This window comes from Panthera onca, chromosome A2 (genome assembly GCF_046562875.1).
Source record: "Panthera onca isolate mPanOnc1 chromosome A2, mPanOnc1 haplotype 2, whole genome shotgun sequence".
NCBI classification, from domain to species: Eukaryota; Metazoa; Chordata; class Mammalia; order Carnivora; family Felidae; genus Panthera; species Panthera onca.
Genome location: NC_138340.1, coordinates 85,102,567 through 85,118,916, shown reverse-complemented (window position 1 = coordinate 85,118,916; position 16,350 = coordinate 85,102,567). Strand labels below are relative to the sequence as shown.

General features: G+C 35.4%; 1 protein-coding gene across 1 annotated transcript in view; it reads left to right on the top strand.

Moving 5' to 3' along the window:
- Positions 1–16,350, top strand: part of SEMA3C (semaphorin 3C) — a 176,396-nt gene that overhangs the window by 81,108 nt on the left and 78,938 nt on the right. The window contains exons 3-4 of the mRNA XM_060632331.3: positions 6,214–6,374; positions 7,488–7,550. Coding sequence (XP_060488314.1) covers positions 6,214–6,374; positions 7,488–7,550 — 224 coding nt within the window. The remainder of the gene's footprint in view (positions 1–6,213; positions 6,375–7,487; positions 7,551–16,350) is intronic.

Genomic DNA, 16,350 nt, shown 5'->3' with positions numbered 1-16,350 from the left:
ATGTAAGATAAGATTTGCAATTGTTGTAAGGGCATGGTATCTTCATATTTGTGTCCTCTTATTTGAGCAGTATCTAGTCAGCTGTGATAAGGGCTTGACACATATATTGATACATAAATTAATAACACATCCTGAACTTTAAATCTAATTAACAAGTAACCACTGCTTATGTTTCTAATAGAGGGACCCCTGGGAATTGATTTTCAATCAAGTAAACTTCTGTCTACCTGTAATGTATAAAAGGCCAAAGATAATGTAGTATTCTGAGTGAATGAGTTCCCCTACTTAATAGCTTAACAAATATGTATTGTTCATGAAAGAGAAAGACTCTCCACCCTCCTCCACCAAGATCATATTTCTGAGCACTTGAATGAGTTTTTATTGACTTGGTCACCACAGAAATGTTAAGATCTCTGACTAGCTCAGCAGAGAAAAAAAGTTAGCTCTTACGTGGTTAGAAATAGAGCGTTATTTATAGACAGAATATATTACAGTATATTAAATTATGTTGTAATTGCTACAGCAATATATTGACTATATTCAAGTGAACTCAGAAGCTTTCATTGCTAGGGTTTATATTCTGGGGGAATGTATTGTTCTCCTAGCCTTGGTTAAATTCTCAAGGCTAACAGTAGTTTCAACTATATGAAGAAAAATCCATGTCAATACATGAATTTCAGGTAAGCATATTGTGCTGCAAATTTTCCCTCCGGGAGCGTTGGCATGGAAGGCATTACAGTAATTTTCCATCATAGAACTCTACAGTAATACAGATTTCAGGATAGAAGCATGCAATGCATTTTTTTTTTTCTTTTTTTAATACTATTTCCCAGGAGATTTTCCCAGGGACTTAGAGACCTGCACTGCCCTTCGTGGGGCCACTGTGTTTTTTAATACTACATATTCTCAGCCAACGTTCCTTCTCAATCAGTTGAGCATGTTCTGAAAAACAACACAACTAGTTCTACCTCCAGTGCTATAAAAAGGTTGACATCATTGTTAAGATTTAAAGAAATATAGGACAGTGCTACTCTTTGACTTGTTTAGATGAAAGGCCAGTAATTGTGTTTCACTTCTCTCACCAGCCAAATCATGAAATCAGTCATGTTCTCTATCTGTGACCAAATCATTCAATCATTCCTTTATGTTGGGTCTGCATTAAACCAAAATTATGGATTCTTCAGTCATTCTTGTTATAGATAAAAGTCCTCAATGCATTGCACTCATGTCTTTCTTCTAAAAAAGAGTTTTGTTTTGTTTTGTTTTGTTTTGTTTTGTTTCCCAAGCTCCAGAGTTCAATTATGGCTAAGTAACAGCAATTGAAATAGCATTTAAACAAAATAGGCTTGGCTTCTAGGTTTCCAACAGGGCACTTCTTAAGTAAATCTTCCTTGGTTAACAGCTGTCAACTGTCAATGGGCGGCAGGTAATTAAATTGGAAGATAGCTTTATGGCTCAGAAAAATAGATAAAATCCTTGGACCAGAAAGGTCTTAAGTTAATGCAATTATTGCTCCCTCTGGTATTTGAATTAATGAAAGAAATTGATTATTTTCTGATGAAACAGATGAAGAGGAAAACTGCCATTGTTTGTCTCTTGCAAATAAAATTCAGTTGAGGCTGTTTTCCCAGCTAAGATCACACTCTTAGTTTTATTTCAGTATAGATTAAGAAGAGAAGGGAAAAAGAAAAATAAAAAGGAATATTTTGAGAAAGTAGTGGCACTAAACAAACTATGATAGAAAGGGTGAGAAGGTGGTAGGTAAGGGCTATGAATACCTGGAAGATATGTGAGCCAGTAAGAATTTCAACAACAGGAAATGAAAATGTATGGATTTTTTTTTAACTTATATAACAGAAGTAGTCCAGTGATAGAGTAGCTCCAGGTTTGGTTCAGAGATCAAATCGTTTCTTCATCCAGGTTTTTTTGTTTTTTCCTTTTGAAAAAATTTTTGCTTGCCATTCTCAGCTAGCAATCTTCTTGGTAAGCTGTAACCGCTGCGGATATCATATCCTTACATAGCAATGTCCAGAGGCAGAAAAGAAATCACCTCTTATTTTATGCCAGTCTTTAAAACTGAAGGAACCTCTTCCAGCACCCCTGCAGAAGGCTTCCCTTTAAATCTCATTGACCAGAACTAGTCACATGTCACATATAGACCACTCACTGGCTGGGGGGTGGTGGGACAACTGTGGTCGGCATAGACCAACTCTGCCTACAGGGAAGAAGGGGAAAATTATCTCTTAGACAGAAGGTCAACAGTGTCTCCTGTTAAAAGAACACGCACTGATCCTCTGCTGTGTGCTGGTGAAACATCTTGTGAACTCTGTATTAATATAACTAATTTATAGATGAGGAAATCAAAACTGGGCAAAGTGAGGTAGTTTTCTTAAAATAACATACTTAATAAGTGAAGAAGCTAGGATTTCAATTCAGAGCTGTCTGACCCCAGTTGTATACCCCCACCGCAGTATCACGCTGCTGCTGATACATCATGATGCACCTTCAGTTTCAATTACAGAGCTTCTCTTTTTGGTTGAAACAGTCAATGCATCTCGGTGTTTTACTTTTCACTTTAGACTTATTCCCCTCAGAGTGTCTTCTCAGGGCTTCCTCAGAGCTGTCTACTCTCAGAGACTCACATCATCCATGAGAAGAATTGAAAAACTCTACCTTCAGATTAGATATTTCTAATGGCAAGTTAATATTCTAATTTTACATGTTCATGAGACATATCTGCTTTGATTTGAATTTAAGCTATCAACACTCAAGTAATCTCTGTACCAAAGAAATTTCCCTTTCACATCTCCCAAAAGTAGTAAAGGCACGTTCATTTCTCCTGTTCTCAGTTTACAGCTTCCCTTTACCCCAAGACCAGCTTCATATAAAATTATTCCAAATCCTTTTTTTTTTAAAGTGTTCTGTACATCAACTCTTCCTTTCCATTCTTAGCATATCAGGTCTTCAGCAGCATCGTACCTGGACTAATTAGCATCTGTTAGGTTTCCAGACTCACATACTTCAAAATCATCCTGCCCCTCAAGCAAACTATTTTCCTTAAAAATGACTTATTATTTTATACTCCTGTTCACATAATCTGAGTACATTCTCCATGTGAAAAAAATGAAGTATTAAATATATGAATAAATAAAAATCAGGCAATCTGGTCCTCTATATTTTCTGCATGTCTAAGGAATTATTCTTCTTACTTTTCTGGCTGACACTTGATGTCTTTTCCCAAGTCATAATAATGTAACCCATGTCCCTATAGGACAGACACTCTGTTAAGCACTTGATGTATATCAGCATCATATATGCTTGAACCTCACAACACCCTATGAGGTAGGTACTATTATTATTCTGACCTTACCCGTGAAGACACTAGAGTACAGAGTGATAAAGGCACCTGCCAAGTATATATAGAAATGGCAGAGCTAGGATTCAGACTCTAGCAGTTGGGCCCCAGAGGCCATGAACTCAGTCACATTTTACTTCTTTAGTCTATGTATTTCACCGGAGTGTTATTTACTGCTACATGTTGAGCATCTATTCTTCACCCCAAGCTATAACCTTCTCCTGATATTTTTATATAAAAAATGTACAGCCATGAATCTCCTCCATATGCTGAAAAGCAAGCTTTATGTCTCCTGAATTTCAGGCAAAATCAAGGCCATCTTTGTTTTTGCAACTTTTGAGAGACGTTTGTTGGGATTCCTTATTCTCTCTCATATTCTGAGCTCTTTCATTTTCCCCCCTATGTCCTAAGAATCTCTGACCTAGCAGGGGCTGACTTTTTGTTTTGTTTTGTTTTGAGAAAATACAGATAATTTATTTATTTATTTATTCAATATATGAAGTTTATTGTCAAATTAGTTTCCATACAACACCCAGTGCTCATCCCAAAAGGTGCCCTCCTCAATACCCATCACCCCCCTCCCCCCCTCCCACCCCCCATCAATCCTCAGTTTGTTCTCAGTTTTTAAGACTCTCTTATGCTTTGGCTCTCTCCCACTCTAACCTCTTTTTTTTTTTTCCTTCCCCTCCCCCATGGGTTTCTGTTAAGTTTCTCAGGATCCACCTAAGAGTGAAACCATATGGTATCTGTCTTTCTCTGTATGGCTTATTTCACTTAGCATCACACTCTCCAGTTCCATCCACGTTGCTACAAAGGGCCATATTTCATTCTTTCTCATTGCCACGTAGTACTCCATTGTGTATATAAACCACAATTTTTTTATTCATTCATCAGTTGATGGACATTTAGGCTCTTTCCATAATTTGGCTATTGTGGAGAGTGCTGCTATAAACACTGGGGTACAAGTGCCCCTATGCATCAGTACTCCTGTATCCCTTGGGTAAATTCCTAGCAGTGCTATTGCGGGGTCATAGGGTAGGTCTATTTTTAATTTTCTGAGGAACCTCCACACTGTTTTCCAGAGCGGCTGCACCAGTTTGCATTCCCACCAACAGTGCAAGAGGGTTCCCATTTCTCCACATCCTCTCCAGCATCTATGGTCTCCTGATTTGTTCATTTTGGCCACTCTGAGGGGCTGACTTTTTTCCTGAATGACATCCCTCTACTCTTCCTTGCTCTCCTCATGAAAGAAGTTGTTCCAGTTTCTGGGCCAGCGGCACCACTGCTGCCAACAGCATCACCTGTCTGTCTTTGAGACCTACTGAGGCTCAGTAACTTAGAATTGTAACTAGGTTAGCACGCCACACAGCGCTCAGCATCTCAAATCTCCTGTTTCCAGATCTGTCATCTAGTCTCTTGTTTAAATCATCTTTCAATGTCTTTTGTTCTTATCTTCTCTCATGATTTACTTCTCAATACTCTTCTGAAGTATTTTTATAACTGCTTAATGGTTTTTTCCACATAGAAAAAAAAATCTACACTTTACTCTCAATGTATGGACGCAGCATCAGAGACTATGTTTTGTGATCGTGTGTTAGTAATTTTAGGGGTGTGGTTCCTTAAATTAAAAGAAAAAGAGAAAAATAGAAAAACGTGTACCTATTTGTTCTAATTCTATACATCGTTTTGATAGTGATTCAAATTTGATAATACTATACTAATACTAACAGTAATAATATTAGAATTTATTGACTACTTTCTCGTCATTAAATTCAAACATTTACATGTAATAATTCAATTGATTTCCTTGGGAACTCTTATTAGAAGGTGCTATTGGGAATTTCTAGAAGTGTATTTGTGATTCAGTGTCTAAAATTTAGAAATAGTACATCTACATCATTGAAAGAGTAAAATGTGCAAGCAAACTGCTTTCTAGAGTTGTCACTCTCTTATGATCATAATCCCAAGAACAAATCAATCCTGAATCGTTTGGATGGTTCAAATTTATCAACAATTTAAAACTGAAAAAATGAATGGGAAAGTCTTAAATTGTACAAAGGAGCATTTTGACTGGAAGAAAATTGATTCTGCTATAATGACTATTGATTTTTAAGTTTTCATGGTACATCCATAGTCTTCAAAGTTCAGCTATACAGGCACATATTTTACCCATAATGTAAAAGAAGTTAAATGAGCATGAATGAGTCAGTGATCACTGAGGTAAAAAATCTAAAAATTCAGATCATCTGAATATTTGTAATTTTCTTTTTGATATAGGCATAAGCATACTCTCATTTAAACAGCACTGCCTTCTGAATGAGGTATGGCTTGTTTTCACATAATTTATAGAAAAAAATATCAAACCAGTTAGAATTATGTTGAGTAAGCAGGAAATACCAATCCTAAAATGATAAATGTATTGAGTATAACCATAAAACATCAAGAGAAGCTAAGAAGACATCACATTGTCAATGCTTTTGTTTTTGTTTTTTGGTTTTTTGCTCAGTCTGCTCACTTACTATATTTTTTTGTTTGATCTCTTTTACTTTTGAGCTGATGATAGCCAGTAATAAAACTGAGTTGGGATTCTTGCAAAATGTGAATAATTTTGCAATAAAATAGTACTACCATAAAATTTAGCATTGCATTTATTGCTTTATTTATGTTTTACTTCAGCAAAGAGGCAAAAAATAAAAATATCCACTAACACAATTCTATTTTAAAATTAACATATTATTGTAGGGAGGAAAATATATCTTAACTTTCTTAGTAAATATTTATATAAAATAATTTTCATTAAAATAATAGAATCATAGAACCAGGATACTCTATTTTCACCGTGCTGTTCACTATTTCAGAGCTTCGAGAAACCAAGACCTCTGAACACTTCAGCCTGTCCCACCATCATTTAGACTACAGGATATTATTAATGGATGAAGATCAGGACCGGATATATGTGGGCAGCAAAGATCACATTCTTTCCTTGAATATTAACAATATAAGTCAAGAACCTTTGAGTGTAAGTTAATTATTTTCATTAGGGCCATGTTGACTTTGTTTTATTTAAAAATTTCACATACAATGAAAAAATTGTGTATTTCATTAGAACTATAGAAAATACTGGCCACATGTCAATAAATAATTGGATGTTAGTGCTTATTTCATGGACTGAAAATATAATCAAGTCAGTTCTGTCTGTCTAGCTTCGTAGATTTTAACACTCTAAAAACTGAAGCTAAATGAAGAAATACTTCCTGTGTGTATTTGTGTGTGTGTGTGTGTGTGTGTGTGTGTGTGTGTGTGTGGAGAGAGAGAGAGAGAGAGAGAGAAACATGCAGTATAGCCTGACAAAATGATCAGAGTAAAGGAAGATCTACCTTGTCATCTGTATGTAATCCAACAAGGCTTAAAGGAATTAAAAGGAATATAGTTATTAAGGACACTGTTCTTTGAACAAGTGTGACCTATATTTATCATTCTATTTCACAATAAGGAAATAAATTTATCTTTATTGGAGTAAAAAAAATAAAAAATAATTATTTAAAAATTTGTCACAACAAGATTTCTGAATTTATTATTTTAACAAGGGTCAATGAGCTGGAAATTCAAAACAAACCAAAACAATAATCATCACCATCAGAGACTTGACCCAAAGGTACAGTTACTGAGAACACTAGCAGGGTATTTTAGAGAGGGAATCTCTTGGATGCAGTCCAAGTTATTTTAGCTATTGAAGTACCTGGAGACCTGTTTTAAGTAAATCTGCTGTGGCTGTGTGGTTTACCAATAACAATATTAAACCAAAATAGCAATATAAGTGTAAATTCATTGTGATATAAGCAGTTGAGAAAAGTGTACTATAGAAGGAAGGAAATACACCTTTTATTGTATACATTAGTGACCTTATTTTAATATGTATCATTAGGAAATGGGCATATACTATTAAAGGCATTTGTTAAAGGAAAATTGGTGGGAGTCATAAAATCTTTAGGAATTTGAGTTCATAAACTGGAAGAAAGATCTTGAAATATAAATATAGAAATGCCTAAAAGAAATGTGTTAGGATAAAGTAAATGATGACTGTCATATATACAAGTGAGATTATGCAACCTTTATTTTCCTTTCTGAGCAGGTTTTCTGGCCAGCATCTACAATCAAAGTCGAAGAGTGCAAAATGGCTGGCAAAGATCCCACAGTGAGTGCCTAAAAAAAACCCAAAACTTAAATATTTGGTCTTTGAATCCATGTACCTTGAGTGCAGCCAAGAGTAAGACAAAGGGTGTTGGTGTTTTAAATCTTCTGCTGGACGCATGGCAAAAAATGTAAATGTAAAGAAGTTGGAACTCTTAAACACTGTAACTTAGGAATTCCTGACCGGGTAAAAATTTTTTGCATTGCTTCCATTATTGCATTCTGACACTTTTCATGATGGATTTCAGCAATAACCTCTGTTCCAGTGGATCCAACCTGCAGAATTCTCAGCAGGCCGCTGAAATAATGATAATGCAAGTGTCTGGAGAAGCTCCCAGATACCATGTGGGCTTTTCCAAAGAAAGATCTCGGCAAAAGGGTACTGGTGAGCCGGCACATTCCAGAGGCGTAAATCACCAATGATTAGTGGTATCTTTGTTAGTTAAAAATAACCACAGAAACAAAAACCAAGGCAGATATGAACATCAATTAAATGTTCAGTATGCAACATTTGTACAAACTGTATACCTTTAAGTGGAATTCCATGTAAAGAGTTAAGAAATAAATCTGTATGGATTTCTACAAACAATCTGCTGAAACTGACATATTAACTGATTCTTGAATATTATAAATACATGGAGCAGATCTATAATGTATATGTTATTTAATTTTATAAAGAAACATGTATGTCATCTTATCTTCTTGTCTCAAATCACAGAAAATATCATAATGGAACCATATATCAGAATTACCCACTCTTTTACAAGTAATTTGGTAGAGAAGTTTTTTATGCATTTATTCACTCTTTCACTCATTCATTCAGCCAATATTGATTGAGCCCCTATTATGTGTCTGGCATAGTATTAATTGCTACAGACATAATTGGTGCCACAATAGGCACAATCTGACTCTTCTCAACTTTATTATCATATTGGAGAAGTCACCGTTAATCAAATGAGCATAGAAATATGTGCTTATGCAGGTATGCAGTTTAAATATGGCAGTTGGATAGAAAAACTAGTACTTGTACACACACATACACACAATGAAATCTGAGGTCTAAAGAAATATGACCTTGAGGGGTGCCTGGGTGGCTCAGTTGGTTGAGTGACTGACTTTGGCTCAGGTCATGATCTCACTCACGGTCTGTGAGTTCAAGCCCCATGTTGGGCTCTGTGCTGACAGCTCAGACGGAGCCTGAAGCCTGCTTCAGATTCTGTGTCTCCCTCTCTCTCTGCCCCTCCCCTGCTCATGCTGTCTCTCTCTCTCTCTCTCTCTCTCAAAGAATAAACATTAAAAAAAAATTAAAAAGAAAGAAATACGACCTTGAGCTAGTGTGAAAAATGTTGACTAAGCACTTATTGTAAGTGTAGAGATAAGAAATGCTGATTTCAGCGGCTCAGTCTATGCACTGAGCCTTGAGAGTGAGGGTTTCAGAGATTCATCATGGTGGCTCAAGGAAAAAACTAATTCTTGTGGAAAAAGGAAGCATGGGAATTAAAATTTTATCTTCGCTGACTCTCAACAGTCCAGGTATGAGGTTCAGAAAATGCCTGGTGCGAGACAGAGTCATGGAAGACTCTGACATGTAGTATCTCTGGGTCTCACTGGAGGGTGTTGTTGAGAGAGCTCACTGGGAGTGACTTAGCTCTGGGTCTCGCTTTTTCAGTTTTATAACTGATCTTTTAAGGGAAATTTAAAAATGGGCTGAAGGAGTTGCACAGGCATATTTGCTACCCACGAGATCTGCTGGGCCATACTCTACAGGAAAAAATCCAGAGAAATGTGTATACTTGTCTTCTAGGGAACCAGTAGTAGAGTGAAGTATAATGTTGTGGAGAAATCTTTTTTTTTTTTTTTTTTGTCTCATGAAGCTATTATTTCTATAATTATGCATGAATTTAAATATTTTTTTTTATTCTCTAACATTTTAATCTCCCTAAAATAAAGTTTTTAGCCATTCTTATGGATCCTATCATGTCTTGCCCTTTGCCACAGTAATATCCTGTGGCTGTAATTACTGAATTTAATTGTCCTCTTTGTTCAAAAAGATTTTCATTTCCCATTCATATGAACTGTCAAAGACAGGATATGTTGGATTTAGATACCATTGCACATTCTCTTTCCAAAGATTGCTGTTGCTTTTGTGAAGAATCTCAGCCAAATCATTTGATGTCTTTCTCCCTTTGGCAAAATAAAAATGCTCTGTCATTTGCTTTCTTATAATTAAGAGTCATTAGATGAAATCTTCAATACATGCTTACATTTTCCCATAGTTTACTCATGTTGTAATATCGTTCATGGATATCTTTAAATTCTGCTATACTGCAAAGTAGTATACATAACAGAAGTAACTGGTGAAGAATTCTCTTCCAGTACAGCCAACATTGTTGGGTCCTGAGAAATAATCAGCCTAACTCTATCAAATACATGTTTTGTCTGTGCAAGAGAAGAGAATCTAACTCATTTCATACATGTGAAATACTTATAGAGAAGTGTCTTTTAATCAGGACACAAAAAAAAGACCAGTGGTAGAAAAGTGATGCTAAATCAGTTTTTACAATTCTAGAGCATGACATTTTTATTACATTCTTTAATAAAACCAAATATTTAAGAATTAATATTAATTCTGTTACAATAAATACCTAATAATATTTTATTTAAAACAGAGGAATTGAATATTTTATTTTGTAGAAATCAGTTAGCCATTGTGAAGAAACCAAAGTAGAGCATCTACCTTTAGGTGTGTTTACAATATACTAGAGATGATGAAAAATATATGCAATAACTATCAAATAATAGTAGCCAACATTTAATAGAGTGAGCCAGGCACTGTTCTAAGGCTTTCTTTTAATCCTCACAACAATGCTACAAGATGGACATTATTGTCATCGTTCACATTTTTAAGATCAAGAAACCTCACTAAGAGAGTGAGGAACTTACCAAACCTGCCCTGCTAGCAAGTGGGAAGGAGGCCACTGCCTGGCTCAGGCACATTTTGGCTCTGGATCCTGAACTCTTATCTGATAAAACATGCCATTCACCAGGAAGAGTTTGCTAAATGCTAAGTATACACACAAAATACAAAGAAAAAACACACTAAAGTTGGGATATTTGGGGAAGATTTGATAGACTCGATGGCAACTGTGTTGGGTCTATGTTAACCTTTCTCTTTATTTTATTTTAGTGATACTGAAATTCAAATAAGTTATACCCTTTTCCTCTTTCCGCCTTTGGCACAAATCACATATGACTCTCTCCTTGTTCAATTATCTTCCCATCTTTTTAGCCTGGAAATCATCTGTTCCTCCTCTCAAGTGACAGTGCAGATGTCACTTCTCTGGGAAGTCTTCTCTGCCCACCCAGGACTGGGCTAGCTGTTATTGTGTGTATGCCTGAAACACTCTGTCATATATTTCACTGCATTTTTAACTATAACCCTCCACTCACTGACTGGTAATACTGTGTAGTGTCATTATTCTCTGTGCTCAGATCTTTATCTAGACACTTAATAAAATTTAAATAAGATCTGAAAAAGTGGAGATAGAAACAAGCAAGCCTGGGAATTTGTTTTAAGTGATTGTCGGGAGTTAGAGGTAGGACATGGTGGATGATGAGTGTATTTGTGTCCTTCAATTAATAATGTTTGTAATAAATTCATTATGCACTTATTTTAGAAGTTCATTTTGGTTAAATTAAAATATTTTTATTTTAAATATTATAGTAATCATCTACTAGGCAAAACTTAAACTAGTGACAATTAAAATCCATACTGCTTTAGCAACTGAAAGAAAATATACACCATGGAATCAAGTATCACTTATTCCTTTAGATTTTTTAACATACCAAATTTTAATTAAAGCTAGAAAAAATAACACTTAATTATTAGACAATAATTCAAGAGAAGCTAAAGTTTGATCCCAGAAATAAAATATCATAGTATTATAATAAACTAAGGTTTATAAAGAAAATACATTGTCCTAGTGGGAATAGAACTAATTTTCTGCCTAGCTAAAAGACTATAATCTGCCTCCCATTTCCCTCTGGGCCTATATGTATTCACTCCTACATGCTTCATTTATTTCTAAATGTTAATAATTTATTCATTCTCTAAATAAATTGAGCTTGAACAGTAGCACGTGCTGTCAGACATATCCAATGAGATAGGGCATAATGAATGCACTAAGTAAATACTGTAAGAGATTGTTGAAAATTTAAGCAGGATTACATATATTTAGACATATGTGAGTTACATGCACACAATGTCAAAGTTTTTTTATTAATTGTAGAGTGTCAGTTTCCATATTTATGTGACCAAAGGATCCCGAACTACTGGAAAATCTATTTTCTTTAGAAATATATTTATCAGGGCACTTGGGTGGCTCAGTTAGCTAAGTGCCGACTTCAGTTCAGGTCATGATCTCACAGTTCATGGGTTTGAACCCCACGTCGGGCTCTGTGCTGACAGCTCAGAGCCTGGAGCCTGCTTCGAGCTCTGTGTCTCCCTCTCTCTGCCCCGCTCCCCCACTCATGCTCTGTCTCTGTCTCTCTCAAAAATAAATAAACATTAAAAATTTTAAAAGAAATACATTTATCATATATCTTGATTTATTGTCTAGACCAAAGAAGTGTAGGCCAAGAAGAAAAGAATAAAAGGGATTTTTTTCCTCCATTGCATAGTATGGGCCATGAAGAGTCAATATTTTTAAAGTCCACGTCTGTGTTCCAGGATACCTTTTCAAAAACATTTATGCTAAAAATATCATAACAAATATATGTTCAATGCAGAAATGTTTGAAGGCCTAGAAAAGCATGTAAACAGCAACAGAAAACCATCTCTTCTTATCTCTTTGACCCTGTAGACTTAACCTCACTGTGCCTCAGTTTTCTTATCTGCATAATGGGCATTCTTATAGTACCTATGAGTTGTTATTATGATGTTTAATGAGTTAATATTTGAAGAGAGCTTAGAATAGTATATAGAGCATAGTAAGTGGTATATTACTAGTACATAAATTAAAAAATTCCACTATCAAAATGTAACAACTTAAAAATTGGGTGTAGGGGTGCCTGAGTTGCATGGTCAGTTAAGTGGTTAACTCTTGGTTTCAGCTCAGGTCATGATCTCACAATCTAGGAGATCAAGCCCCTTGTGGGGCTCTGCGTTGACAGCCTAGGAGCCTACTTGGGATTCTCTGTCTCCCTGTCCCTCTGCCCCTCCCTGACTCATGTGTGTGCTTATGCTCTCTCCCTCTCTCTCTCAAAAATAAATATTTTTAAAAGATTCGGGGTATACTTTTTCAGCATTTTATTGTTTGAAATATAAAGGTATATAAATAAAATGGTATTATGTTCTAACTAATGTTAACACCGTTATACTTCATACAGCATTGTACCAGGAAATAGTTTTGAAAAGGAATTTTTTAAAAAAGCATCCACGGTATTGAACTGCACTGAAGGCTCATTCTCTAAACCTTTCATAGATGTCTGCTACTATCAGAACCTATACTAAGCTCTGTCCACTTCACCGGATTTGTCCTAACAACTGAAATAAAAAATACATATGAAAGAGTCCAATATCTGACACTGTGCATATTTATTATGTGCCAGACACTATTCCACGAGCTTATTAGTATATTGCTGACAACAAATGTAATCATCACCATTTACAGATAAAAAGACTGAAACACAGAGAAGCTAAGTAAATGTCTCAAGTTCAAACAGCCACTGAAAGGTAAAGCTGAAGTTTGACCCAGGTCAGTTAGCTCTGAACTTTATACACTTGAATCCACTGTCTACTTCCCATCTGAAGACTGTGGCATGATGACAGGCCAACTCTAATTGCCTCTCTGGTTTCATCACACAGTAATTCACTATCCCCTCTAGACACCACTTTCAAAGTAAATCCTGCTCTGTCATGCCTCCATTATTTTGTTTATGCTCTACTTTCTTTTGGAATGCTCTTCCCTTATGCTTTGGCCTATCAAAATCTCTGCTTATTCTTCAAGTTCCAGCTAAAATGACACCCCCTTCTCAAACCCTTTACATCCAGGTCAGCATTACTCATTCTCTCAGATTCTTTCCTCCTATAGCACATTTTTAAAAAGTGTAACTCTGCTATAGTATCTACTAAGCCTGATGTATCATGGCTTCCTTCATCGGAAAGGATGAATCTATTCATTTCAGTGTCGTTGACACGATATGCAAATTATAGAATGAGTTCAGTAAGTATTTGCTGGATAAGAATGATATGGTTGCTATGGTCTAAATCAGAAATAACGTGGACAGAAACTATGGAAATGGAAAGTAACTAGAAAATGATTTTCAGTAATTAACTTGCTTTTTTTTTCTTCCTTTGTGTTTATCTCTCTGGGGAACGTTGGTGGGGCACACTGAGCATCATCAGGTAGTCTGAAAATCTGTCTCATGGTTAATCAACCCCTTTCTTTAATTTTTTTTTTCATATTTATTTATTTATTTTGAGAGAGAGAGAAAGAGAGAGCACAAGCAGGGGTGGGGCAGAGAGAGAGACAGAGAATCCCAGGCAGGCTCCCTGCTGTCAGTGCAGAGCCTGACATGGGGCTCTATCTCGTGAACCATGAGATCATGACTTGAACCGAAATCAAGAGCCAGATGCTTAACCGACTAAGCCACCCAGGCACCCCTCAACCCCTTTCTTTTCTTTTTTTTTTTTTTTTTTTTTAATCTTTATTTATTTTTGAGAGAGAGACAGTGTGTGAGCAGGGGAGGAGCAGAGAGAGAGAGAGAGAAGGAGTCACAGAATCTGAAGCAGGCTCCAGGCTCTGAGCTGTCAGCACAGAGCCTGATGCGGGGCTCAAACTCACCAACTGTGAGATCATGACCTGAGCCACAGTCGGACACTCAACCGACTGAGCCACCCAGGCGTCCCTCAACCCCTTTCTTTAGAAAAGCTGGATGTTGGAGGCTAGCCATGGTTCAAGACACAGCTCAGTCACTTAATAAAACTTAGAGCACTTCATTTAACCTTTTTTGGGACTCAATTTCCTTATCAATAAAATGGAACTAATACTTTAATTGGCACATTGCTTTGAGGATTAAAAAACAATTAATATCAAAGGCTTAAGAGCTCTGTAAATATCAATAACTTGTAAAAACTCCACTCTGCCAAGTGTGGATTCCTCACCCAAAGACAAAATACAAAGTGATTAAAAGTACAAGATTTGGTTAAAGATTCTTCTAAATATTTAAATTTTTTATTTACTTTTGAGAGAGAGAGAGAGAGAGAGAGAAAGAGATGAAGTTCAAGTGGGGGAGGGGCACAGAGAGAGGGAGACACAGAATCCAAAGCAGGCTCCAGGCTCTGAGCTGTCAGCACAGAACCTGATGCGGGGCTCGAACTCATGAGCCACAAGATCATGACCTGAGCTAAAGTTGGATGCTTAACTGACTGAGCCACCCAGGCACCCCCAAAAGTACAAGATTTAATGTTAGACATATTTGTGTTTGAAAATCTGTTTTACCTGTTTCTAGATCAATGGCATTAAGCAAGTTAACTAAAAAAGCTCTAAGCTTCATTTTTCTAAAAGGACTTGTACAAATTGAATGAATGTTAAATGCCCAAGTGGCATAAAGTACTCTTAGTAAATATGAGCTATAAAGGTAAAAATCAAACGTCCTGGGAAATAAAAACAGGTTAAATATATAAAATGATCATTCCAATGTCTAGAACATAATAAATTATCAACAGATATTGGCTATAATAAGTAAATATAAAATGCATATAGAAATATACATGAAACAAGTATAATCTGTACTTGAAATATAAAACATATTAGTGCCATCCTTCTTTTTTATCAATACCAATCATTCATGATAGTAAACTGTCTGCAAAACTCAAGAGGGCATATAATCTGTTATTAATAGAATTGAATTGGATTCATGTCTTATGGGAAAATAGTATATACAGAATCCTAGAATAACTAAACTTGGATGTGAAAAAAGTAAACACAAGGCTCATTGCTCACTGATATCCCTAATGTAGACATGTTATATACACACCATACTTCATCTATTCTTTTTCTACAGAGAAACACATTATCATCTGCAGTTACATAGTCAATTTCCAAGTACCTCTATAAACAGGTGTCAAGATACAGTGATACTATCTATTTAACAAAAATTCTTAATGTCTTAAAATAAGAATAGGTGTATAGTCTGGTCTGTAAGGATTAATTTCTTTGGCAGCTGAGTTAATGATTGATTATTTCATAATAAAATCCATAATAGAAACATATGTATAAAATTACTACATAAAAATTAAGCATATATAATGGCTGGCAAGTACTTATATAAAAGGAGAAAATTTTGAGAAAATGTAAAATAATATTGACTTTAAATTTAACTTCTAAAATCTTTAACTTCTACTTTAACAGAATTGTTTTTTGTTTTTTTTTTTACTTTTCAAATAATAGATGTGCATTATAAAAAATTAATAATATGGTACCTGGAAGAGAAAAAAGAAATATATGTTGTCTGACCACCCATGGGAAAACCAGTGTTAACTTTTAATATATTTATAAAAAAAATTTATAATCTATAACATTTTTAATGATGTTCTTTGTGAAAAAAATACAAAGAAAATTCAGTTTCAGGCTTGATTAATTTGTAGTCAGCAAAGTCTAGTGAACATAGCAATATAGACATGCAATGATTACTTCAGTCACAGGGATATGCCTTTGGTGCAGACTGTGTTTATATACTTCTGCAAGGTCATAGTCAACTTATAATTTCAATAATTATTTTGCATTTCATTGAGTGAATCA